This window comes from Microtus oregoni, unplaced genomic scaffold, assembly GCF_018167655.1.
Source record: "Microtus oregoni isolate MIOR12 unplaced genomic scaffold, Mior012 000009F_ref0000495, whole genome shotgun sequence".
Taxonomy (NCBI): domain Eukaryota; kingdom Metazoa; phylum Chordata; class Mammalia; order Rodentia; family Cricetidae; genus Microtus; species Microtus oregoni.
The window spans coordinates 9967725-9995104 of NW_024543068.1; the positions used below are offsets into that span (position 1 = coordinate 9967725).

The 27380-nt window shown below is 49.1% G+C and overlaps 1 protein-coding gene across 6 annotated transcripts in view; it reads right to left on the reverse strand.

Moving 5' to 3' along the window:
- Positions 1–27380, reverse strand: part of Adck1 (aarF domain containing kinase 1) — a 103868-nt gene that overhangs the window by 54303 nt on the left and 22185 nt on the right. For all 6 annotated transcript variants that reach the window (XM_041658622.1, XM_041658620.1, XM_041658621.1 and 3 more), the window contains exon 4: positions 7121–7324. In XM_041658622.1, the coding sequence (XP_041514556.1) occupies positions 7121–7324 (204 nt within the window). The remainder of the gene's footprint in view (positions 1–7120; positions 7325–27380) is intronic.

Sequence of the window (27380 nt, forward strand, 5' to 3'; positions counted from 1 at the left end):
CCAGAGTAAGAGCACCCACCAGGAACAGGGAGACGAGCAAGGACTCCCAGGGCTAACACCATACCTGCACAGGAAGGGCTCAGTAAACACATGTTCATAACAGGAGGACAGGGAGCAGATGGGTGGGCACCTGTGTTCAGTCTACCCGTGCTCACCCACAGCAAGGCCACCCTTAGCAGAGTCTACAAGAAAAGAAATGGGAACTAGGACGCCCAACACCACAAAGCTAATAAACCAACGGGGAGTTTGGCTCCTGCCCGTCAGTTCAATACAAACATCAGGTGTCGTGTGAGAGGACCAGGGGTCCAAGCACACGGCTCGCCTCGAGGGCCATGTGGAGAACTGGGGAGGTTTATCTGGGCACCATCCTGGCCTGCCCACTGTGCCAGACACCAGAGCGAATGCTACTCTAGATGGAATTTTCTCTTTGGTTCTTTTGTCCGGTGCTGAGGTCAAAGCCAGGGCCTTGCGAAAGCTAGGCAAGGACTTTCCCCACTGAGCTACACTGGAAATCCAGAAGCTGGCCCTTGTCTCACTATGTAGACCAGGCTGGCCTCCAATTCTCAATCCTCCTGTCTCCACCTCCACAGTTCTGGGATTGCAGACCTTCCCATCCAATTTATTAGGAAAACAGGTTGCCCTTCATATGTGAGTGGGCCTCGTGCAATTAGATGATATCCCTGAGGCGAGAGGGAAGTCTGCCAGCAGATGGCCTTCACATTTGAACCTAAACTACAGCACTGGCCGCTCTGCCAGCTCTGGACTTGCTAACCTCTATAATCACATAATCCAATTTTTAAAAAGCCAATGTATCTCTCTATTTATTTACATACATGCACATTATACATGCATATAAAAATACATATATTGATCTCTGTTCAGTTTCTCTGACTAACCCAGAGTAACACAGGAATGAAAATGTCCCCAGCCCTGGCAGAGAGCTAAGAGCCTGAAGGAAGGGCGTCCTGCAGAGGACATTTTGTCCTACTTCCCACCAAGGTCGCCCTGAGCCAGCTGCAGTCCTGTGTGTCCCTACCCGGGCTATCCCCTCCCCTACCTGCCCTTCCTTCCTGTCTTTGTTCTGGCTGGTATTGCACCCCACCATGTTGTCTCTCTGACCACTACCCCCAGGTTGAATAATCAACTGACATCTTTAGGGCACAGGCTTCTTCTCTCTTCTTCTGAACTTTCGATCCGACCCGAGAAAAACAAGACAAACAAACCATCCTCCACATGTTCCTGTGGGCGTATCTACCTCATCCTCATTGACACCCCAAGATCTCTTCTGAGTCTCCATAGAAACTCCAGGCATGTATTCCACCAAGAACACTAAACACCTGCAACCTATAGCACTCATGAAAACATGATGCACTCAATGCTGGCAGCGATGGGAAGCCACACACACAAAAAGCTGTTTCTATATTCCTACACTCCTAACAGTGGAGTTCAGCAGCCTCTATATTCCTACACTCCTAACAGTGGAGTTCAGCAGCCTCTATATTCCTACACTCCTAACAGTGGAGTTCAGCAGCCTCTATATTCCTACACTCCTGACAGTGGAGTTCAGCAGCCTCTATATTCCTACACTCCTGACAGTGGAGTTCAGCAGCCTCTATAGTCCTACACTCCTGACAGTGGAGTTCAGCAGCCTCTATATTCCTACACTCCTAACAGTGGAGTTCAGCAGCCTCTATATTCCTACACTCCTAACAGTGGAGTTCAGCAGCCTCTATATTCCTACACTCCTGACAGTGGAGTTCAGCAGCCTCTATAGTCCTACACTCCTGACAGTGGAGTTCAGCAGCCTCTATATTCCTACACTCCTGACAGTGGAGTTCAGCAGCCTCTATATTCCTACACTCCTAACAGTGGAGTTCAGCAGCCTCTATATTCCTACACTCCTGACAGTGGAGTTCAGCAGCCTCTATAGTCCTACACTCCTGACAGTGGAGTTCAGCCACTTCTATATTCCTACACTCCTGACAGTGGAGTTCAGCCGCTTCTATATTCCTATACTCCTGACAGTGGAGTTCAGCAGCCTCTATATTCCTACACTCCTGACAGTGGAGTTCAGCAGCCTCTATATTCCTACACTCCTGACAGTGGAGTTCAGCAGCCTCTATATTCCTACACTCCTGACAGTGGAGTTCAGCAGCCTCTATATTCCTACACTCCTGACAGTGGAGTTCAGCAGCCTCTATATTCCTACTCTCCTGACAGTGGAGTTCAAATGCAAAGGACTGACATAAACGTGTTCTGGAGGACAGAAGCCACACAAGGGCTTCCCCTGAACAACATTCCCACATTAGACTCTAGCCAGTGACCTCATTCTCTTTAGCCTCTCACACCGTTCCAGAGGTAATATTCTATATTCCATGACAATAAACCTCCATCATTTCTCTTTGGATTGCTCTGTTTTGCTTTTCTGTATTTCAACAAAGTTTCCTTATACAGCCCAGACTGGCCTCAAACTCATGGTCCTCTGATGTGGGATGTCCTGCTGTATATGTGTTGTTTTTATTGGTTGATAAAGCTGTTTGGGCCAATGGCTTAGCAGAGTAAAGTCGGGCAGGAAATCTGAACAGAGATAGAGAGAGAGAGAGTAGGTGGAGTCAGAGAGATGCCATGTAGTTGCATAAGGAAGAAGACACACTGGAACCTTACTGGTAGGCAACAGCCTCATGGCAATATACAGATTAATAGAAATGGGTTAATTTAAGATGTAAGAGTTAATTAATAAGAAACCTGAGCTAATAGGCCAAACAGTGTTATAATTAATATAGTTTCTATGTGATTATTCAGGTCGGAGCAGTCTCAGTTTACAGTTCTCAGCCTCTCAGTGCTAGGATAATGGATGTCCATACTGTGTTTACATGCTTGGACCATTTGCTGAAATGTGATACATCCTGACTCACCTGTGTTTTTGGGCAGGCACGTGTGTGTGTGTGTGTGTGTGTGTGTGTGTGTGTGTATGTGTGTGTGATCAAAGATGGCCAATAATCATTATCACTTCCTAAGTTCCACTATCCCCAAACCCACTTGTAAAAGAGAACCACATCTCTGCACTACTGAGCCAATCAGGCTCAGTTTCTCAATGGCTTCCCTGCTCCACTATCTACATGTCACTCCCTTCCTCCTTCCTTTGCCCAGAACCCCTTCCAAGTCCTTCCCTCGCTCAGAGGCCCTTCAAAGCACGGCCTCTGCTCCTAAACACTACACTTTAGTCAACAAAGCTCAGTCACATCCTGCCTGATGCCTCTCCTATGACTACACCTTTGCTGAGCCTGCGTCATCCATCCATGAGCCCCTCCTCCCATCTGCAACATCTCTAGCCCCACCAGTCTACGAAGAACCTTGGTCAGATACCACAGGTTTCAGAAGATCTCTCTGCTTAAATGGAACCACTCTCTTGAAAACCCCTTGGACCCTGGTGCGACCGGGCATTTATTGCCTAGATCAGTCTATCTCCTGTCATGGGGTCTGGAATAAGGTAAAACCATTCCACATCAGGTTCAAAATAGTTCCCTTTTCGCATATTCCAGCTGTTTCTAGAAGCAAGGAAAAAAGAAGAAGGAAGGAAACGGTGTAGAGCCAGCCAAAAGGCTGTTAGAACTGGTGGGAGGCCCCAGAGGGTACCTCCCCAGGTGAAGAAGACATAAGGATGGGTTCATGGCCGTCCAAGGGACTCATACATGAGGCCAAAGACTGGGTGGGGGCAGGAGGTGCAGAATTCTTGCCTCAGGATTAGGAAACAAAGAGAGACGGGATGGGGCTAACAATTCCCTTCAAGGGTCCCTGTGATGGTCAGTATTAGCGGTCAATGTGATGGTATTTAGAATTATCACAGAAATGAACCTCCGTGTGTCTGTAAAGAATCCTCTCCGTTGGGTTAACTGAAGTAAGAAGACCCACCTTGAAAGGCCTGTGGCAGGCTGGGGTCCCAAGTCGAATGAGAAGGAGGCAGAGCTAAAAAGCAGCATTCACTGCCACGGGCTTCCTGACTGCAGGTTCACTGTGACGGCCTCCCACTCCTGCCACTGTGCATGAAGGACTTCATGACGGACTGTGCCCTCAGACCACGAGCCACAATAAACCCCTCCATCCTGGCATTGCTTCTTATCCGGTATTTACCACAGCAATAAGAAAAGTAACTACGGCAATTCCCGATGGCCTGAGGTCCTCCCGAGGGGAGGTAGAATGCCAGGAGTCCAGGGCTCAAGCCTTTAAAACACAGAGCTTTGGAGAACAGAACAGACAACAGCCTTGTGACTAAGGCCTGCATCTGCCCCCTTCATGGTGAAGAGGTGTTAGTCTGGCTTCCTTGGGTCATGCCCAAGAATAAAAAGAACCTGAACCTCATTCCCAGGGCATCCCTTGGCAGGAAAGGGCCGGGGCTCCACCACACACCCCTGACTTGTGAACTTAGGTGCCATCTGCTGGCCAAGAAAGGTACTGCATTTGGACCTGTCGCCCTAAGGGTAGTCAGGAAACAGGGTTGACTCAATCCAAGCCATGGTCACTTCTGAGACAGCAGGAAATGTCCCTTTCTTTAGAGACCAGCTCTTGGGCCTCCTCTTATTACTTTCTGCTGACCTTCACTTAGCCAAATGTCCCTCAAAACTCTTCTAATCCAGTCCCTACGCAAGAATGAAGCCCTTCGATGACCTTTTCTCTACACCGATAGGACCACCTGATGCCAAGGAGCTGGGATTCATCTGGAACCAAATGTAACCATGGAGTTAAGAGTCCAGGGATGCTGTAGACTCCATCTTATGCACCATCCCTAGAGTGGAGATGCCCTCTTAGACCAGCCTGAACTACCTGGAACAGGAAATGGCTTCAGTGTACAACTGATGTTCAGGGACTCTGGGTGGAAGGGGTCCTGGAGAAACATGAAAGCATCCTCCGCTCCTGCCCACCCTTGCTGTAGTCTGAGAAGCCGGCGTACTCACACAGTCTTTGAACTTGGGATGATCTTAAACTTAACTTGGCTGATGAGCCAAGGACTGGGGAGCTAGGAAAAGAGTGATATACATGATATTCAGTTTCTATATCCTGGAAACGAGGGGCAGAGCCCGGCTGCCATAGGAGGGCCTGCAGCTGGAGGGGGCAGGAATTCACGCAGCCTGTCAACGCTGTCCTTAAAGAGAGAGTTCTTCCCCAGCAGTGTCATGGGAGGGGTTGGGGGAGGAGAGAGCGCAGAGTGAGTGATTTCCTCCGCCCTCACACCCCCACACTCACCTACCCTGCCTCCCACACAGCCCCGTTCCCCTCCCCTCCACCCACAGATGAAAAAGTGTGTCACCAGGGAACAAATGCCACCTTCCCAGGGGGTGGGGGGACTGCCTGAGTACCTATGGCACTGGAGGTTTCTAAGCCCCCCAGCAATGAGGGACAGCCACTCAGAACTGTGACCTGGACACCACTCTCGCAAGAGAACTACAAACCGGGGCAGTAGCCATACAACCGCTAGGCTTAGGACTACGTGGCTAGAGGAAGCTGGAGAAGTCAGGAGACATCTTCCAAGCCCAGACATCCTGCAGCCAGCTGGTTGGCCCGCTGTGACTGCTGACACCTCTGACCTTTCACTTCCCCCTGCCCTGGCCTGGTCTAGAAGCCACTGACCTATTCTTGCCCCACCCCTCACCCAGATGATCCCAGGGGTTAATCTTCTACCATCCCTCTCTCACATCCACCCCTGCTGAGCTGCCACGTGCCAGCAGTGATGCCTCAGCACTGTTATTTCGTTTCAGCTTGGGAGGGGGGTGAATCTCACACTGTTGGAAGCCAGAGGCCAACAGTCACAGCGAGAAGCAAAGGCAGGCCGGGCTAGCACCAGGTCAACCCTGACCCTGCTGTCCCGGGCTCCTCTATCCCAGCCCTGCCCCTCCTATGCTCCAGCTTTCTCCCTGACTCCAGCCCTAAGTCGGGTCTGCCATTCATTCCTTCTCTCTCCTTCTGGAAGAATCATTCCTCAGAGTTGGAGGCATCTGTGTCTGACCCAGGCCCCACAGAATCAGACCATAAGCCTCTGCAGGCCAGGCCATCGCTGATAGGTAGGCACCCCTTGTCTGGGTGCTGGATACTTACCACCAGCTCCAAATATCAGGAGGGGGCCTCTGTGCTCAAATTTTAGCACACAGTGTCTCAAGGCTGGGCCTGAGCTGCTGCTCAGCCACCTGCAGTGGGTACTGTAATCCTTCCCCGCGTCCAGAGCAAACCAGTGGGGGGGGGGGGGGGGGGGGGGGCAAGCAACCATACCCAGGTTTAGAAAAACAAAGCAAAAAACACCTTGCGGGTCACCATCTTGAGGGTGAAGGTGAGACAAAGACCCTTTCTTCTCTTTCTCTGTCACTCCAGGGTACAGAACAGACATGACAAGTTGAGTTTTGAGGAGCTCAAGTGCCTCTACTTTAAGGAAGCTTTTTTTTTTTTTTTTTGAGATAGGGTCTCACTATATAGCTCTGGCTGTCCTGGAATTCACTACATAAACCAGGTAGGCCTCGAACTCATAGAGATCCACCTGCCTCTGCTTCCCAAGAGCTGGGATTAAAGGCAAGCATGCAGTACCATGCCCAGCAGAAGCCTTCTGAGTGACAGAGACCACTGGAAATAGAATGGAGGAGGACCTCGGGCAGTAAGCATTCCTTCCCTGGAGATCAAGCAGGCTGGATAAGTGTCTACCAGAGGAGCCAATGCAGTGAGCTGGACGGTCTGCTGATGGCCTCCTAGCACAATGTGTTATCCCTCAGCTGCAGTGGAGTCTGCACTAGTTCTCACCTCACACTGCTGTGAGGACTAACTGTGACAGTGTCACACACGACAATCATCAGCATGCAGTAAACCCCGAGCAGCTGACAGACTGTATTAGGTCAAAGCATCCACACCACCTTAGGTCACCAGCCAACACTGCTGAATATGGACATCTCATATTTCAGCTGATATTTTTTTCCTGATGGTCACTGAGGCTCCTTCTAGCTTCTGGTTTAGCACTGAATGTTGCTGAGACATCTGATTCCACACCAGTGATGGCCACTCAGTACCCTAGGCCCAGGCAGTAGGAACTGTTTTGTAAGGGCTCCCCTTTGCTCCGGTCCCTCCCTGCTCCAGAACAAGGTACCTCCTTGCCCAGGTCTTCCCGGATGACCTGTCGGACCTCTTGCATGCTGCTCTGTGGGGCCTGACTGTGCAGCACCTTCAGCGTGCTGGTGTACTCCTCTGGCAGCAGGTAGTCCAGAGCCCCCAGGTGCTGGCCCACCTTGATGAAGGTGCCCCGGTTGGCACAGCAGAGCTCACAGAGACGTCTGGCGGAGCGGAGATGCACCTGCAAGGGACAGGCAAGCCAGAGAAGTGAGAGCAGCCTGTTCCCTAGACAGTATTCCCTTCTGCCTCTCTGCTCAAACACCTTTGTTTACTTCCCGGTGCCCAGGGCAGGTACACACACATACACACACGTGCACACACACACGCACATGCATACACACACGTGCACACACACAAACACACGCATACACACATGCATACAAACACACAAACACATGCGCACACATATGCACGCAAACACATGCACACAAACATGCATACACACATGCACACACACATTCATATACACACACATGCACACATGCATGCACACACACACACACACCCCTCTTTTCATCTTTTACTTTCCTGGTACCCAGAGAAGTCAATTCTAATCTCACACTGAGACCAGCCTCTGCACACAGCCTGGTGACTCCAGTCTCCTCCCATTCTATCAAAGCTTAACTGGACGGAGCCTCGCTCACCACACAGCTATTAACCAAGACAAACGTACTGGCTCATTCAAGGGTATACCGAGCTAATACTTCTGCCACCTACTCCCCAGCCATCGAATACTTCAAGTTGTTTGCAGTTCCACCACTGACAGGTTGATAACAGTAATAATAGTAAATAATAACAACTATTCATATATATCATATTTTTTAATCCTCAAAGTAGTTCAGGGAGGCAGAGTTGATACCTTTAAAAGTAAGAAAATCAGTTGTCTTATTTAGAAAATAGAAACAAATATCCAAGGAAAGGCTACAAAACACTCCAAATCTGGGGCTTCATTCCCACACATGGAGCAGACAGCTGGGCAGGTTTTCAATGACGGGACCCTTTATTGACACTCTGATGTGACTTGGTCCTACCTGCATTGAGAGGCATCCCTACATGCATCCAGGCTGGTTCTCCTGAGTCATCAGTCGAGCCCAGCTAAGGGTCTTGAGATTAGGGGGTGCTACCTTATTAGGTGTCAGATCCCGGAGTTACAGATAGTTGGGTGCTGGAAATTGAACCCAGGTCCTCTGGAAGAGCAATCAGTGCTCTTAACTACTGAGCCAGCTCTCCCGCCTGGGAGCTACAGCTTCTGAGTAAAGATGGGCCTGGCATGTAATTTAGGAGACAAGGAGCCCCAGTGTGCTATGGGGACCTGTTATCTGCTTCCACCAACAAGGTAGCAAAGGAGTTTGAACCCTGAAGACAGACTTACACTCCCAGGTGCCAAGAAGAAGAATGATAATTAGCAATAAACCCAGGTGAAGAGTTAACCTGAATGGAAGAAATGTCTTCCTGTAAATTTAGTTGCCAGGTGAGTCACACAGCACACTGTTCCTTTAGACAGTAGTTCTCAACCTCTGGGGATCAAACAACCTTTTCACAGGGGTCGCCTAAGACCATCAGAAAACACAGACATTTAAATATGGTTCATAACAGTGGCAAATTATAGTTATGAAGTAACAACAAAAATAATTTTATGGGTGGGGCTTGCCACACGGAGAGATTGCATTAAAAGGTCACAGCATGAGGAAGGTTGAGAACCCCTCTTCTGATAATAAGAAGAGAAAGTTGGGGGCTGGTGGGATGGCTCAGCAGTTGAGAATGCTTGCTGCTCTGGCAGAGGACTTGGTTTGGTCCCCAGCACCCACATAGGAGCTCATAAACCATCTGTGACTCCAGTTCCAAGGGATACGTGCCTTCTGACCTCCGTAGGAACTCAGCACACGCATGGGTCACACCCACACATGTGGGCAAACACTCAGACACACAGAATAAATAAAAATTTAAGAAAAGAAAAAAGAACCCTGCAGCCCTGAACACCCCCGTCCCAGCTCCAGGCTGTCTTCGGGCCCACAGGGACCCATCCATTTCCAACCCTGTTGTATGGCTCTGACGCTCATCACAACCCATTCTAAGGGAAAGCTATGGTCCCACAACCCCACCCCCTTCAGTGGAGTCCTCCAACCTTGATGCAGATGGGGTCCAAGGGGCACCAATATTCTGCTTCCTCTAGCAGGAAACAGTAAGAAATTATTCTGGACTTGGAGAGTGACCCCAGAGGATTTAGAGTTGGGAGATCCCTGCGAAGTGCAAGAACGGGGAGCTGAGGATGCAGCTCATCTGGTAGAATGCCTGTCTAGCATCCATAGGGCTCGGTTCAGTCCCAGAATCACAAAGAACTGAAACCAGGACGAAGCTATTCAGTGTCAGACAGTGGAAGGACGTACGGAGCCGGGTTAAGTTAGCCATAGCTGTCGAGGCTAAGCTGGAGTTCTGAGACGAGATGATGTGGGCTATTGTGGGCAAATGATCAGAACGTGTGAGTCTGTGTGGGGTCAGAGGCCAACATCCAACGTCCTCTTCAATCACACTCCACTTCAATCTTTGAGACAGGTTCTGCCACTGAAGCTGGAGCTCGTCCAGTCCTCTGCACTGGCTGGCCAGTGAACTCCAGGGCCCCACCTCCCTCCTGCCCCTAAAGGTAAAAGATATTAGTAAATCAAACCCCTGTAAATGGAATCATCTACACTGCCTCTCAGCTATGGCTCCGCCTCTTCTCTGATCCCAAAGCTAGGCATCAGGTTTGGGCAGCAGGGGGATTCTTTAAGGCATAAACAGAGGCCAAACATTGCCCTTCATGGTTCCAGGATCCAGAGGAGATGAGCAGCCAGCTGGAGCAGGCACGGCTCAACCTAGAACCTCACAGGTTAGTGGTGGCCGTACCCTCCACATCTTGTGGTCTCCTTCTGTGAGCCAACCAATGCACTCCATAACATGTTGAGCACCCAACCATCTGTCCCTACGGTTTCGCTTGCTGCCATGCCCACTAACAAGTTGCTCTGCCAGCCAGCAGGCTGCCCGAAAGGTGGAAAGAGCTTGGCTACCTCATCAGACCCAGCCTTGTTCTCTGCCCCAGCATCTCCACGAGTAGCTGCTATGTGCGTTTACCGTTATCGCCATTAGAATTTCACTGGACCTCTTTTAAGAGTTAGCCATCTTTCACTACTTAATAATTCTTTACATCCAATTTCCTCCGTTCAAATTACTTATGTGATTAGAAACTGGGTGATACACAGGGCTAAACCCTGGAATTAAATTTGCAATGATTAAGATGAAAATTGAGGGATTTTTCAGATCAAGGGAACTATTAAAGCCAGTGTGTGTGTGTGTGTGTGTGTGTGTGTGTGTGTGCGTGTGTGTCACTGTGTGTATGAGTGCCACTATGTGTGCAGCATATGTTGCTATGTGTGCCTGTATGTTATGGGGTACCCTGGGAGCAAGAGTGTGTATGCACATGTGTGTATCATTGGCAGACCTGCCACTGTGCTCTTTAAGCTAGATTCCCATCTACATGTCCCTTTGGTTGTGAGTCCATTGGCCTCATCCTGTCCAGCACCTCCAAAAGGAAACAGGGTTCACTGTCCCTCATCTGTGGCTTGAAACAGTGACAAATGTATATCTTTTTTTTAATTCATACTTTTAAAATATTTATTTATTTATTATGTATACAATATTCTTTCTGCATGTATGCCTGAAGGCCAGAAGAGGGCACCAGACCTCATTACAGATGGTTGTGAGCCATCATGTGGTTGCTGGGAATTGAACTCAGGACCTTTGGAAGAGTAGGCAATGCTCTTAACCGCTGAGTCATCTCTCTAGCCCCAAATGTATATCTTGACACAGAGGAATGGTCACCTTCAAACACTGTCTAAGCAACACAGGGATCCATGGTTCACCCAAACCCACGGAGACCACCAACCCTGGCTCAACTATCAGCTCCTGGGTACAGAGGCTATATGTGCCTACAATATAGTCTGTGTAGCTCAGGGTAAGTCACCCAGCCACCAAAAATGTTGACCAAAAATGGTGACAAAGATAGGTCATATAGTCACAAAACTGGGATCCATGAAACTGTGTCAGCACCTACTGCAATATAGCACCCCCATTTCCACTAAAGACGCCCTAAGGTCACCTTAATTCAGCTTTTAACACACACACACACATACACCTGAAGTCATCTTCATCTAGCTCCTAACACACACAACACTCAGAGACAAAGAGCACTGCCACTTACAAAAAACTTAAAATATTCTGTTATGGTGAAAAACCCAAATGCTGAATACTAGAGTAACACACAGACCTCCACGGTCCCTGCACTGCTCCAGCTCCCACAGGTCCACTGTCCTTTTGGATCAGAAGCCAGGCTCAGTCTAACATTCAGGAAAAGTTCCTGGCAATATGAAGTTTCTGACTTTCACTCACTCCATGGTGCCTGAGCCTGCTGGTGGCACGGAATCCATGGAGGAACGGAATCCATGGAGAAACAGAATGATTCCTTCTTTCTGGGACCATCTTCCAGCCATACACATACGCTTGATGAACAAAGCATCTCCTGACCTCGTCACCCTCTTGAAGCACGCATCTTTGAGCTCAAACACACCCAGAAGTATAAGAGAGATGAGGTGATAGACAAGACTGCCCAGTCAACTTCCTGTGATATAAAAAATGCTCTGGTCTATGGCCCACAGAGTGGCTAGAAAGTTCTAGGCCCTCTCACAAAAAGTAAGAGATGGAGCGAGAAAAGAAAGGAAGGAGAGAGGGAGGGAGAGAGGGAGAAGATAGAGATACACATAGAAGCGGAATGTTATTCTAAACATACGGACTTCAGGGTCCCCTCAGAGACCTCCCAATTCCTGCCTCTACCTCTGACATCTGGTACCCATCTGCTCAATGTACCACAGTTATGCCCTTACCTAGAACCTGGCTTCACTCATCAGTTGGATGTAAGGGCGCAGCACCTCCTCACCAAGATCCCCAACACTTGCCTCCCATCCCCACTGAACTATCACAGAACAGCTGGCATGGTCTCCCTGCCCGGGCTCCTTCTCCCTTCTCATTCCCAGTTCAATAACATGCCTTATGATTACCTCATTATCACCTTGCTGTAATGAGTTTTAATCTGGCCCATATTAATTAAAAGCATTGTTATTCGACACCTTGGTTTGTGGTTTGAGGGGGGGGGGGGACAATGAATGACTAATAAGATAAACCCAGGGCCGATTAATTACTGATCTGAGCCAATGGAGCAAAGAGCCAAGCAGGACCATTCATTTTCTCTCTCTCTCTCTCTCTCTCTCTCTCTCTCTCTCTCTCTCTCTCTTTTCCTCCTCCCCCCCCCCCACCGGGAGAAGGAGCCCTATCTCCCTAAACTTGGCAGAAAGTTACCAACATCAGACTGAACCCACAGGGACCCCATCAGAACTGTTCAAGTTTGGGGATATCATGAGAGAAGTGCCCCACAAAAGATGGGAAGGAGTGGGGGACAGTGAAAGATAAAGTCATAGATTCCAAACGGAGCCAATCGATCTTGAAGATGATTAAGTCTATTGTGCGCATGTCATAATGAGCTCACTGCACTGCACATTAACATGTGCATAAAGAAGACAAAGATGAGCACAAAGACAATGACAATGAACAGCAGCATCACCGTGGGCAAGTTACACAACTTCTCACAACTCGGTGGTCACATCCATAAACAATAGCTACCTCATGGGGTTGCTGGGAAGTGGGTCATATATGCGCTGCTCTTTGCCAAAGCAGGTATTTCTATACTTGTTGTAGGGGAATCCGAGAAGCGTTTTAATCAAGTATGGTAAGATACATAAGCACTGCCATAATTATAATGAAGGAAAGTTTAGAATTTTAGTCACAAATCCCCAGAAGTCATGGCATACCACGTGGGGTGTCAAGGAAAACTACCAGGGTAGGTAGAAAACATGGACAGAAGTCTTTGTTGCAGGTTCTACAGGAAAGACAGGTGAGACAGCAGCTTAGGACTGGCTGGCTTGAGTCGTTACTACAGGCTCTGGAGCTCAGAAGCTGTGCCTAGTTGACTGGGACCTGGTCCTGGACATTTAGAGCTAAGGGAATGAAGTCTTGAGTGTAAGAGCTGAAGGGAAGTGGCTGGAGAATATGAATTCTGCATCGGTAGGTTTGCCTACAAAAGTCACAGCGCCAAGAGAGACGCAAGCTCTCTCAGACTCAGTCACTGAGAGGAAAAGCCCGTCTAATGCCTACAAAGAACTAGGACTTCAAAGCATGCAAAGAGGATAGAAAATTCCACAATAGCTAATATGATCCTCTAGTTTTACCCCCTCAGCAGCCTCCTCCTGTCCCATGCACTGAGGGCACAAAGGCCAGCATTACCTGCCCAGACCGTTCTCCAACCATGAGCTGGACAGAGCCAATGGCCTCTCTGACATCACACTAGTGTCCAATCAGTGTCTCAAGCATAGCATGTCCTTCCCACCACACCATGACCATAAAACATGACACCCCCCCCCAGCCCCATGCTTCCCCACCTAAGGGAATGGCAACTCTAAACTTGGGAGTCTCACTGGCCATAGACTTTGATGTCCCAAAAAGGGGTTTCTCTTACCTTCACATTTGGAACACAAAACAGTGCTTTGAAAGACCCGGTGCACTGTGCAATGAAGGAAGAAAAGACCCCACAGTGTCCAGGAAGGAAGATGGACCCCACGGTGTCCAGGAGGGAAGATGGACCCCACGGTGTCCAGGAAGGAAGAGGGACCCCATGGTGTCCAGGAAGGAAGATGGACCCCACGGTGTCCAGGAAGGAAGATGGACCCCACGGTGTCCAGGAAGGAAGAGGGACCCCACGGTGTCCAGGAAGGAAGACGGACCCAACGGTGTCCAGGAAGGAAGAGGGACCCCACGGTGTCCAGGAAGGAAGAGGGACCCCACGGTGTCCAGGAAGGAAGATGGACCCAACGGTGTCCAGGAAGGAAGATGGACCCAACAGTGTCCAGGAAGGAAGATGGACCCAACAGTGTCCAGGAAGGAAGATGGACCCAACAGTGTCCAGGAAGGAAGATGGACCCGCTTGACTGCAGAGTCTCTGTGAAAAGGACTCTCGAGTTAAGGAGATGGAGTTGAGTCTAGAACGAGTTCACAGGACAGGAGAGAGAAGTAAAGAACAGTAATAAAGGAAAATGGCCCTCTGCACAGGGCCTGTCCCCTGGTAGTCAGCTTAAGGCTGATCAGCATACAGACATGCAAAAACTGCCTGAGTCCAGAGAAAGAACAACCCTATAGATTAGAGTTAAGTAGCAGGACTTACATGCGGCCTGGTCTTACCATCCAGGCTAGAAAAGTCTCGTAATTCGTGGGACACTGTTCATACCCAAGAAGTTCCAGCCTCAGTAGCTAGCCAGAGATAGCCTAAATATTGCCTCATTCATGACTAACAAATATTAAAGCAAGACCTGAAAAGAAAAACTAACTATGCCCCAGAAACTCAGCAATGCCCTAGATCAAATTTCAACAACATCCATTACAGAAATATATTAACACCCATAAAGAGAAAGTACAGTTTCTAACATCTAAAGGAAAATTAACAGATATGCAGAGGATCGAGAGAGCATGGCATATTGTGTGTCATGAGAAGAGGGACAAATACCAAACAATATCAACTCAGGCCCAAAACCAATGTGACAATTAGTAACGAATGCCACTGAAGACAAGCCTGGTGATGCAAGCCTGGATTTCCAGCACTCAGAAGCTGAGGCAAAAGAATCCCAAGTTCAAAACCTGCCTAGACTATAAAGTGCATTTAAGCCCAGGTAGGAGGACTGCGAGTTGGACAATCTGGGTGCATCATGCCACCGCACTTCTAAAAAAGAAACAGAAGTCAAAATAGATACTTTCCAGATCAAAGAAAGTCCCTAGCTCCTAAACTTGGGAGTCTCACTGGCCATAGACTTTGATGTCCCAAAAAGGGGTTTCTCTTACCTTCACATTCGGCGATGGGGTTTTATGGCAGCAGTGTAAAGTAACTAGAAGGAACTCATCATGTAACTCCAGCAGGCGTGGAACACGCGTGTAGACCAGGCTGGCCTCAAACACACAGAGATCTGCCTGCCTCTCTCTCCCAGGCTCTGGGATTAAAGGCGTGTGCCACTGCATCTATCTGGCTTTCTCCGAACGCGGATTCTGGGATTTGAACTCAGGTCCTCATGCCTGTATGGCATGTGCCATCTCCCCAGCCCAATACCTGTACCTAACTGGGAATAGGGTTTTAGACTGAAGGAATTAGTCTCTAGTGATGGAATTCAAACTGCTGACAATGGCTGAGGGAGGCAGGAAGCAAAGAAAGTTGTCCCAGCATCCCCAGGATCCGCACAAATGAGCTGTCATGACAGCAAGCACTCAGCAAACGAGCTGCAAATTTAAGAGAATAACGACGTTGTTACTGGCAACCTGCAGCTCCTCCTGCCAAAGAGCAAGCCTGCCTCCACAGATGCCCACAGGAGTTGGGGACCTGCACTCTTCAAGCTGGAAAGTAACCATTGGCCACTTGACAGGGAACCTCGTGGCCAGAAAAGCTACAGAGAACTCTTCCTTCCCTCCACCTGCCCCTTAATCACACATGGTGAGAAGATACGTAATTAATTTGTTCTCACAGTCGCTCTGTGGCCGGGAAAGTGAGGGCATTTCTGGAATGGCGATCATGGACAAGAATAGCAAGCACTAAGACCATGAGCAGAATAACACAGCAGCCAGCCGGCCTCCCCTCTTTTCTCTCCACACTTGCTCAGGATACTGGCCTGGATGTGGGATGGCATTCTCTTCTCATAGCTATACAGCCCTGTGCTTTCATGACTGATGGTAAGAAACCAAACCAAACCTGCTGCACACTGTGAATATGTATTATTCTCACTGGTTAATAAAGAACTAACTGGCCAGGAGCCAGGCAGGAAGTATAGGCGGGACAGCCAAACTGGGAATGCTGAGGAAGAACGGCAGAGGGAGTAGAGTTGCCAGGAGACACGGAGGGAGGAAGACATGCTGAGGACAGGTAAAGCCACGAGTCACGTGACAACACACAGATTAATAGAAATGGGTTAATTTAAGTTGCACAAGTTAGTAATGATAAGCCTGAGCTTTAGATTGAGCATTTGTAGTTAATATAAGACTCTGTGTGGTTATTTGGGAGCTGCTGGTGGGACAGACACTTCCAAAAGTTATGGGCAAGAAGGCCTCACTCTTGGAAAGGGCATGAGGCTGGGCAGCAGGCTCAGGGGCATGTGAAGGTATTAGGTAGGGAATCTAGGCAACTGACCATAGGTAGCAATTAGATGATGTGATCGTCAACGTGACAGGGTCTGGAATCAACTAAGGGGCATGCTTTCACAGAAGAACTATCTGAGGGGGAAGACATGCCCCAAGAGTGGACAGTACCCACAGCTGCCCAGAGAGAAGGTGATCTGAGGAGAGAGTAGTGTTGCCTTTGCCTGCCTGCCTTTGCTTCCTGAGGTTAAGTCCCTCTACTCTGTGGCTGTTGCTCCCACTGCTGCCGCCATCCTTCGCCAACGTTAGAACCCAGTTCCTTGGACCTTCCTACAAGGACCGAAGATCAGTGGGTCCGTCCTAGGAATCTTCCAGATCTTTGGTGTCAGACTGGAGCAGCAGAGGCATCCGTCCTCCTGCACTCTCGGTCTTTCCAGTGAACAAACAGCCACGGCTGGACAACCCAACCTGTCCACATCAGCTAATGTAATTATTCCACTTCGGACACCTTCATGCTCGATGTTCTGTTCCTCTAGAGCGGAGGTTGTCAACCTGTGGGTCGCGGCCCTCTGTCTCCAGAAATATTTACATTGTGATGCATAACAGTAGCAAAATTACAGTTATGAGGTAGCGGTGAAAATAATTTTATGGTTAGGGGGTCACAACATGAGGAACTTATAAGGGTCACAGCATTAGAGAGCCAGAGAACGACTACCCTAGAGAATCCCAACTAATGCAGATGAAATTAACACTTGTTAATCTCATTATATGTACTTATGACACTGTGATTCCTTAGCAAAGTGTCCTGGTTTAGAGACAGAGACTGGAATTACAATTTAAAGTTCCCCAGCAGTAAGCAAGCAAAAGAATTACGGCAGTGTATTTCAGGTAGGGGCGCCAGATACAACATTCACGGAAAGAATGGAACGTAATATAATGTAATGTAATGACATTTGGAATTTTTCATAGGGAGATTTGTTTTCTTAACAGATCCAACAGCAGTTCACAGTCCTGCGGAAGAAAGGAAGCTTGTTAATAACCCCCATGATCTTGATAGTGAGATTAGCGGCATTGCTCAGGTGCGCCCAGGTAATCTCCACAGTGCTCAGAAGTGAAAGACAAAGGCAGAAGAGAACCAGGGAGACAGCAGCATGAGAACTGGACCAGATGCTGCTGGCTCTGAAGGTGGGGAGAACCTGCGGCATCTCTAAAACCAGAAAAACAGTCAGGTGTGGTGGTACACACCTTTAATCACAAGAGAAGCGGGGGCAGAACAATCTCTATGAGTTCAAGGCCAGCTTGATGTACATAATGAGCTCTAGGCCAACCAAGGCTACACAGTGAGAAAGGAAGGAAGGAAGAAAAGAAACAAAATAGAAATCAGAAAAATCAAAAATCCAAGAGATCGATCCTCCTCCTGAGCCGCCATAGGGAACACCACCTTCATTTTGTCCCAGAGGATCATTCTGGGCTTCTGACCTCCAGCATCCCAAGTCTGTATTGTTTTAAGTCGCCATTCAATAGTAATGTTTCAGTAACCACAGGAAACTAACACAGCGGCTGTCTTGAAATGCTTTATTTCTTAATTGATGTTTCTAAGGGAAATCTAGCTCATATGGAGTCCCCAGCCTTAGGGTAGGTTCTTGGAGGCTATTCCCCATGCTCTGGCACACTGGCTCTTCCCAACCCCAGCCTCCCTACCTCTGCCCTGCAATCCCTGAAGCTCCCCTCAGGGTGGCTTGTATTCTGCCATTGCCCTGCAGCCCTGCAGGGATCCTGGTACAGGCATGAGGAAAATTAGAGTCACACAGGAGCCTTATGGCATCCATCCCCAACCATTGCTAGAATGACCACTGCAATGTCCAAAGGTCACATGACAGGGATCATCCACCACTTTCAGGGGCAGACCTTGACCATGTCCCAGTATGGGGGCTGGAACCTCTTGAGAGAACCCATCATCAGTGTGGCAAGGTAACACAGACACAAGGAAGGAAGAGGCACACCTAGCCCCAGCCAAGGCCACTTTTGCAGAGCCCCAGGAGCTGCAAAGCCAGCTCTGACAGCCTCCCCTTCTACCCTTGCTGGCTGCTGGACAGCCCTTCAGACACAGCCCAGGTCAGAGAGCTCTCCTTAACTCCGCTCTCAGTGGCTCTTTATCCTGTGACTACATTTTATCTCCTTTAGGACACTCAACAAGAGCTCAAAATATCTTGCTCGTTCCCTCGAGAACGCATCTAAGAATATACACTGAGCCTACTGTGCCAAGTGTACCAACATGGCAGCAAGCAAGAGAGACCAAGCCCTTGTCCTCTTGGAGCAAGGCGCTCTTGTGAGATGCCCAGCTGTTGCTCGCCTCCTGTCCCCTCAAGAACGGACTACTGTATACACAGCATCCCACAGAGTGGCAGACATGCCATAGGTGCTCACTAAGCAGTGGCTGCTCCATTGGTTCTATGAATGTTCATGCCTGGATACTCTGCCCAATACGGAGCATAGCATGGAGATGTCCCCCCCTTGCCATACAGATGATCAGGATGAAGATCTGTTCCCTAAAGAAAGGCCTAGGTTGAGATGAGGGAAGAGGCAATACCCCAGTTCCCAAACTTCTTGGTCCTAAATTAGCCGCCAACATGTGCCACTGTTGTCAGTCAACAGTTTATTTGTATATTTAAGCAAAATTATACTGCTAATTGGACATATGTCTCATGGTTCTACGAGGCAGAATCTATTAAAAGGTCTTGCTGTCGCAGGCAAGAGCTGGGAGAGGAGTTTTTATTCGGGGACAGGAAGAGCGCTGAGTGGATTTTAATTTGGTAGAAAATAGCTGCTTGGGGCCACAATAGTGAGAAGGAACAGGAATGAAGAGCAGCCTGCTCTACTGCTGCGGCTTGGAGCGAGCAGCCAGACCACCTACGCAGCTGCAGTGACCACCTACACAGCTGCAGCCAGCCCACCTACACAGCTGCGGCGACCACCTACGCAGCTGCAGTCAGCCCACCTACACAGCTGCAGCCAGCCCACCTACGCAGCTACACACAGCCCACCTACACAGCTGCGGTGACCACCTATGCAGCTGCAGTGACCACCTACGCAGCTGCAGTCAGATCACCTACGCAGCTGCGGCGACCACCTACGCAGCTGCAGCGCTTTCCTCCACACTTCACTGGTGAGATCACGCCATCCACAGTCCTATGTTAGAAGTGCGGTCACAGAAGCAAGAGCACCACATCCATCATGCCTGCTCAGGTCTGAAGCTGTCCTCACAGCCCCTGACCTCCTGAACTCCTTAATGGTAAGGTGGGAGAATTCTTAAATCCAAGGGGAACAGATCAAAAGGCTTCAGAAGAAATGGCCAAGAGCTGAAGGGATGGTGGGTAGGCAGACAGCAGAGTATCAAGACTTAGCAGCCCATCCTCTCTGATACAACTAGCAAATCCATGCCTGTGTGGCTGCCGGCTTGAGGAGGGCTGGGTGCGCCCCATCAGGAAGTAGTGGGCACAGGTTTAGGAAGGACTATACCATGCAGCTCATCTGAGCCCCTGGGGTGTGCTGAACAGCAGCCTTCCTTCCCAAAACACACGAGCACACAGAGAGAGAGAGAGAGAGAGAGAGAGATGCAGACACATCCTAGCCCCTGGAACTTAAAATTGTAACCTTATTTGGAAAGAGAACTTTTGCCAACATTACTGAGAATTTTCAGATGTGATCAGCCCAGAGTACCTGGGAGAGGCGAGAGACATGTCTATACCAATGACAGCTGTCCCTACAGGAAAGAGAAGGGACGATGGAGGCCAAAATCGGAGAGATGCAGCCACAGGGCTGCTTGGAGCTCCCAGAGGAGGCCAAAGATTCTTCCCTAGGACCCCATAATAGCACAACCCTCTTAGTCCTTTGATTTGGGGCTTGAGGCCTCTGAAACTACAGGAGGATGCATTGTTGTTGTTGTGTGAAGCCACTCATTAAGTCATCTGTACAACAACCACAGGGAGGTAATTAGTGGTGACCCAGTGATTAGCTGTGGACCCCTAGACAAGTCACTTAAGGAGCCTGTGACAGTTTCTTCATCTGAAAGGGGACTGACTGGGAAAGAAGGGATCACCTAGAAGAAGGGCACAGGAGAGATCAGTGCGAGCAGGAACAAACAAGAACAAAGTCTAATAACATATGTATGAGGATGCATTGGGGAACCCAGTGCTTCATATTCGAACTAGGAAATTTACTTCTTAAGCTTCTTTACAATGGGAACAATGGGAACTACACAGCTGGATGGTCTAGGAGTTAGGACGGATGACAGAGTCCTTAGCATCATACCTGTCTCGTAACTGCTGTTCGGATACATGTGAACACCTGCTCTCAGCATCAGAGAGCCTGTCTTTGTCAGACTGGGATGCATCTAAAATGGGCAACAGCAGGTAGAAGCTGGGTTTCTGCAGTTCTTGCCCTGCTGAAGGCCTTGAATTAGGTGCAGTGTAGAAGAGTAGAGAGAGAGAGTGGCCAGATTCAGCAGCGGAGAGAAGGTGGCCATGGTGGGTGGGTACCAGCCAAAGTCTGGTCCAGCATCCCTTACAGATGATTTAGGCTTGTTTCTCAAAAGGTGACCCTATGCCAGTGACAGCGTGAAAAGGGGTTCAATAGGCAGTTGTAGGTAGTACAGGGAATGCTATTTGCATGTACATTAAAGAGGAGAGAGGGCCAGCAAGACAGCTCATCAGGTAAAGGCACTTGCTGCCAAGATTGAAGGGTTCAGTCCCCAGGACCCATATGGAGAAAGGAGAGAACTGACTCCTGCAAGACACACACACATACACATACACACATGCATGCACACACACATGCACACACACATACATACACGCTCGTGTGCACATATGAACACAAACATAAATAAGTAAAGGTAACTGACTTATTTACTTGAAATTTACTTTATGATTTTAAAGCGATGACTTGCTGTGGAATAATCCTCTTGTATATTGTAAAGATTTATCACTCAAATTGGTTTAATAAAACACTGACTGGCTAGTAGCTAGGCAGGAAGTATAGGCAGAGAGACCAAACTAAGGATGATGGGAAGGAGAAAGGCAAAGTCAGGAGACTCTGGCCAGACCTGGAGAGGGCATGATGGGTATGCCATACTGAGAAAAGGTACCACGACATGGCAGAGTATAAATAAGGAATATGGATTAACTTAAAATGTAAGACCTAGTTACTAATAAGCCTGAGCTATTGGTTGGGCATTTATAAGTAATATTAAGCCTCTGTGTGGTAATTTGGGAAGCAGCTGCTGGGTATTTGGGACCAAATGGCTCCAAGACAGGAAACTTCCACCTACAAAGGCTTACTGGTTAAGAACACTGTTGCTCTCGAAGAGCACCCAGGTTCAACTCACAGCACCCACATGGTGGTTCACAACCACACATAAACCCAGTTCCAGGGGATCCTATGCCTTCTTCTGACTTCAGTGGACACCAGGCACACACCTGACCACACATACACACATGCAGGTAAAAAATGTACACATAAAATAAAATGAGTAAGTCTAATTTTTATTTAAAGGAGTTCAAAACTGTAATCTTACCAATATTAGTTGTTCAATGTTTCACATGTTTTAAAATACAAGATCTATATGCAGATATGACAAAACGGGGTATTATTAATGGCCAAAGTCCCTAGGCCACTAATGAGCCGAGACCAAGTAAGAAGGCACTGGAATGTCCTTGGGCCTACAGAGAGAGACCACCACAGGAGAGCCTGGTCTCCAGGAAAAAGCTGCAGTTCCACCATACCTCCCCCGAATGGAATGCAGGGTCTCCTAAGCCTCCCAGACTGCCAATCCCAGGATCACAAAGGCTTCAGGCTTAGGGTCCTGAAGAGAACTGCACTGATTTGTGGTATTCAGGAAGACTTGGGGACACAGTAGTCCAGAAAGGAGATGCCAGCTCAATCACAGACTGCCTCCCTCACCCCCAGCGACCCAATCCTCAGGTGACCCCACCCCAGTACATTACACGCAGCTCAGACTGCAGAATTTATCACAGGCACTAAGAAAGCCAGTCACAGAGATAGCAGGGATTCAATTTCCCTTCTCAATGCAGAATGTTCACTGGCGAAAGCTCATGATAACCACGGGAAGCAGAAAAAGGAGGTCTTAGGGGCACAGGGCGTAAAAAATCCACTGAAAAGGACCCACACCAGGTGAACAGGCACCACATATGCAGAGGAACTGTGGAACAATGATGCAATCTCCATGCTCCAGATTAGGCTTTCTCTAGCATGCACCCACTCACACTACTCTGCTGGAAGCCAGCTGACAGGGGTGAAACACAGTAATTCCAGCCAACAGGGCAGAGTTGTGAAGACAGAGCTGTCTTCCATGCCTGCTTGGCCTCCCCAGCACACAGTAGGAGTGACTGGTGGGGAGAGATTGGGTCTCCTTCCCTGCATAGCTTCTGAGCCTCAAGCAGCACCTAGCATAAAACAGCTAAATCAGCTAGAGGAACAGTTAAATAGAAAAATGGTTTGGGCTGGGTGTTGTGGTCCACATCTTTAATCCCAGTACTCAGAGGGCAGAGGCAGCAGATGTTTGTGAGTTTGGGACCAGCCTGGTCTAGAGAGCTAGTTATAGAACAGTCAGGACTATTAAACAGAAACCCTGTCTCAAAAAGCCTCCCCCAAAAAAGAGGAGGAGAAGGAAAAGTGGAGAAAGAGGAAGAGGAGGAAGATGAAGATGAAAAAGGAGAAGGAGAAAGGAGAAGAAGGAGGAGGAAGAGGAGGAAGAGGAAAAGGAGAAGGAGGAGGAGGAGAAGAAGGAGGAGGAGGAAGGAGGAGGAAGGAGGAAGAAGGAGGAAGAAGAAGGAAGAAGGAGAAGGAGGAGGGTTTGAGCAGGATGGTGCTCACATCTCCTAGAATATTCCCGAAGAACCACGCATTGCCATGGTTCCCCTATGCAAACCTGAAAGACCCCAGCTTAGCTACTGTAATGCCATTTTGCAAAGCCTTCACACAAACAAATGTAAGTTCAAGGTAAAGTCAGTACTCCTAGGCGGTCAAACAGGATATCTATGGTCAGACACCAGGCCTAGGAGGGGAACGAACAGTTCTGGGAAAAACTACATGTACCCTAGATAGAGCCAAGTCTGTTATTATTATCAGACCTTCATGTCTCCGGGGAACTTGTCCCCTAAATGAACCCATCGCCTCATTCGAACTGACCAATGAGATCCCTGTAACCATGCATTGCTTCTGTATGCCTGCTTTTGCTACCCTTTTCCTATAAAAAGACCTTCTCCCAGCCTGCAGGTGCGCAAGTCCTCCGAAAGGACTTTGCCGCCCACAGGTACCTGTGCCCACCCAATAAACCTCTTGCTAATTGCAGCCAGTGGTGTCGACTGTTCCTTGGGTTAGGAGTCTCCTCCTGAGGGAAGGACCACTCTGAGGGTCTTTCATTTGGTGCATTGGCCAGGAAGCTGAGACCCCCACCCAGGGATCACCGACCCACCACCGGGAGGTAAGCTGGCCAGCGCCCTGTCTGTGTCTGTGTCTGTGTCTGTGTCTGTGTCTGTCTGAGTCTTTTGTCGTTCTGTCATTCAGTAAGATTCGATCGGGTCTATCAGTATCTGGCGGGCCAGGGAAGGAGCTGACGAGCTCGGACTCCCCCCCCCCCCCCCCCGCAGCCCTGGAAGACGTTCTAAGGGTGTCTGGAGCCTTTGGGGCTCAATCCGTAACTGGAGGACACTCCAGTATCCGTAGGGCTAAGAGTGACCAGGTCACTCCTCTAGTTCCCAGGAGGCCTCCATCTGAATCGGTAATGCTGCGCAGCTTCTGATTTTGAGTTTGGTTTTGGCTTTTTGTGTCTTTGTTTTGATGTCCTTTGTTTTTGGTATATCTGTTTGTACTCGAGTCTAAATCTGGTACCATGAGACAATCGTTAACAACCCCTTTGAGTCTCACTTTAGATCACTGGCCTGATGTCCAGGACAGAACAAACAATCAATCGGTCGAAGTACGAAAGAAGAAATGGGTGACTGTCTGTTCGTCTGAATGGCCCACATTCATAGCCGTGGGACGGCACTTTTAACCTTGATATCATTTCCTAGGTGAAGGAGCGGATGTTCGACATAGGACCTCAACCCCCTCTTACTCCCACGGCTCCTAAGGCATCCCCTCCCCCGGGAGGGGAGCCGCTTACCCCCCTTCCCTCTGCTCCAACCCCTACTCCCCCCCTCCTCTTCCTTATATCCTACTATCCTCAAGAAAAAAATCCACTTTACCCCTGCCTGTTCTTCCCCCGGACCCTGAATCTCCCCTCATAGACCTCCTATCGGAGGAGCCTCCTCCATATGCAGGACCAGCGAGCCTGGAGGGACCTGAAGCGGCCCCAAGGCACCCCCACAAGAATCCCCAACCCCCTCACATACGGCTGGCCGACTGAGGGGCAAACGTGAGCCACCGCCTGATTTCACCTCCCACGCCCTTCCCCTCCATAGGGTCCGAATGGCCAGCAACAGTACAGGCCATTCTCAGCTTCTGATCTATACAACTGGAAGCAACACAAAACCCCCCTTCTCCAAGGACCCAGTGATACTAACTTGATAGAATCTATCCTAGTTACACACCAGCCCACCTGGGATGACTGCCAGCAGCTCTTGCAGGCTCTGTTGACCTTGGAGGAAAAACAAAGAGTCTTTTTGGAGGTGCGGAAGAATGTCCCGGGCCACAATGGATGCCCGACCCAGCTGCCGAACGAGATTGATGTGGCTTTTCCCTTGACCTGCCCTAATTGGGACTTTACCATGGACGCCGGTAGGGGACACCTATGTCTTTACCACCAGTTGCTCATAGCGGGTCTCCAAGGGGCAGCACACCACCCCACTAATTTGGCTCAGGTAAAGCAAGTGATACAAGGGAATGAGGAGACACCCTCAGCATTTTTAGAAGGCTTAAGGAAGCATATAGAATGTATACCCCTTATGACCCTGAGGAGCCTGGACAGGCCACTAGAATTTCGATGTATGTCTTTCATTTGGCAGTTCAGCCCAGATATCCGAAGCAAGTTGCAGAGATTGGAGGGTCTGCAGGAATATACCTTACAGGATTTACTGAAGGAAGCAGAAAGAATTTTTAACAAAAGGGAAACTCCGGAGGAGAAGGAAGAGAGATTGTGGCAGAGAATGAAAAAGAATCAGGAGAAAAGAGACATAAAAATAATAAAGAATTAAGCAGGCTGCTGGCCACTGTGGTTCAAGGACAAGATAAAAAGGGAGGTAGGCTGGGAGAACTGAAGGGGGCCAAAGTGGATATTGACCAATGTGCCTACTGCAAGGAACGAGGACACTGGATCAGGGACTGCCCCAAGAAGCCCAAGGGACCCCGGAAGCCTAAACACCAGGCCTCCCTATTAGCTCTGGATGAGGACTAGGAGAGTCAGGGCCAGGAGCCCCCCACCCCGAGCCCAGAATAACTCTTAAAGTTGGGGAGCAACCAGTTACCTTCCTAATGGACACCGGAGCCCAGCACTCAGTCTTAATCCAGGAACCTGGACCTCTCAGTGACCTATCAGCTTGGGTTCAAGGGGCAACCCGAGGCAAGAGATACCGATGGACAATGGATCGGAAGGTTCAATTGGCAACTGGTAAGGTGACACATTCCTTCTTGCATGTTCCAGATTGTCCCTATCCTTTATTGGGTAGGGACCTTCTCACTAAATTAAAGGCCCAAATCCACTTTGAGGACAAGGGGGCTCGGATAACGGGCCCTAAGGGTGGCCCCCTCCAAATTTTAACACTCCATCTGGAAGATGAATATAGACTTTATGAGCCTCAGGAGCCACAAATACCTGACTTGGCCTCCTGGCTTAATGACTTTCCATTGGCATGGGCAGAAACTGGGAAAATGGGGTTAGCCCTGCAACAGCCCCCACTCGTCATCCAACTAAAGGCCACAGCTACCCCCATCTCAATTAAGCAGCACCCCATGTCTCATGAGGCATATCAGAGTATAAGACCCCACATAAAAAGGCTGCTGGATCAGGGCATTCTCACTCAGTGCCAATTGCCATGAAACACCCCCCTCCTGCCAAAAAAAAAAAAAAAAAAGCCGGGGACTGGGGACTATAGGCCAGTGCAGGATCTGAGAGAAATTAACAAAAGGGTGGAGGACATACACCCCATGGTCCCCAACCCTTACAATCTATTGAGTACTCTGCCACCATCCCACGTTTGGTACACAGTATTGGACTTAAAGGATGCTTTCTTCTGCTTGTGGTTGCATCTTAAGAGCCAGTCCCTTTTTGCCTTTGAATGGAAGGACCCAGATTTTGGACTTTCGGGTCAATTGACCTGAACCAGACTCCCCCAGGGATTTAAGAATAGCCTGACCCTCTTTGATGAGGCCTTACACCGGGACTTGGCAGACTTTCGGGTTCAGTACCCCGCCCTGATATTGCTCCAATATATTGATGACCTCCTTCTGGCAGCCGCCTCGGAAAAAGAATGTCAGGAGGGCACAAAAGCCCTCCTACAGACATTGGGACAATTAGAATATCAGGCATCAGCCAAAAAGGCTCAGATACGCCAGAAACGAGTCATTTGCCTAGTTATCAATTGAGAGATGGACAGAGATAGCTGACCGAGGCGAGCAAACAGACTATCACTAACATCCCTGCTCCCCAGAACCCCCACTAGCTGCAGGAGTTTCTGGGGACAGCAGAATTCTGCTGTCTCTGGATCCCAGGGTTTGCAGAGATAGCTGCACCCCTGTACCCCCTAACCAAGCAGGGGGCAATGTTCAGATGGGAAAAGAAATAGCAAAAGGCTTTTGAGGACAATATCAAAAAGGCTTTACTAACCTCACCCGCATTGGGCCTTCTAGACATTACCAAGTCCTTTGAACTGTTTATAGATGAAAAGCGGGGATATGCCAAGGGGGTCCTGACCCAGAGACTGGGCCCCTGGAGGCGTCCTGTGGCCTATCTGTCCAAGAAATTCAACCCG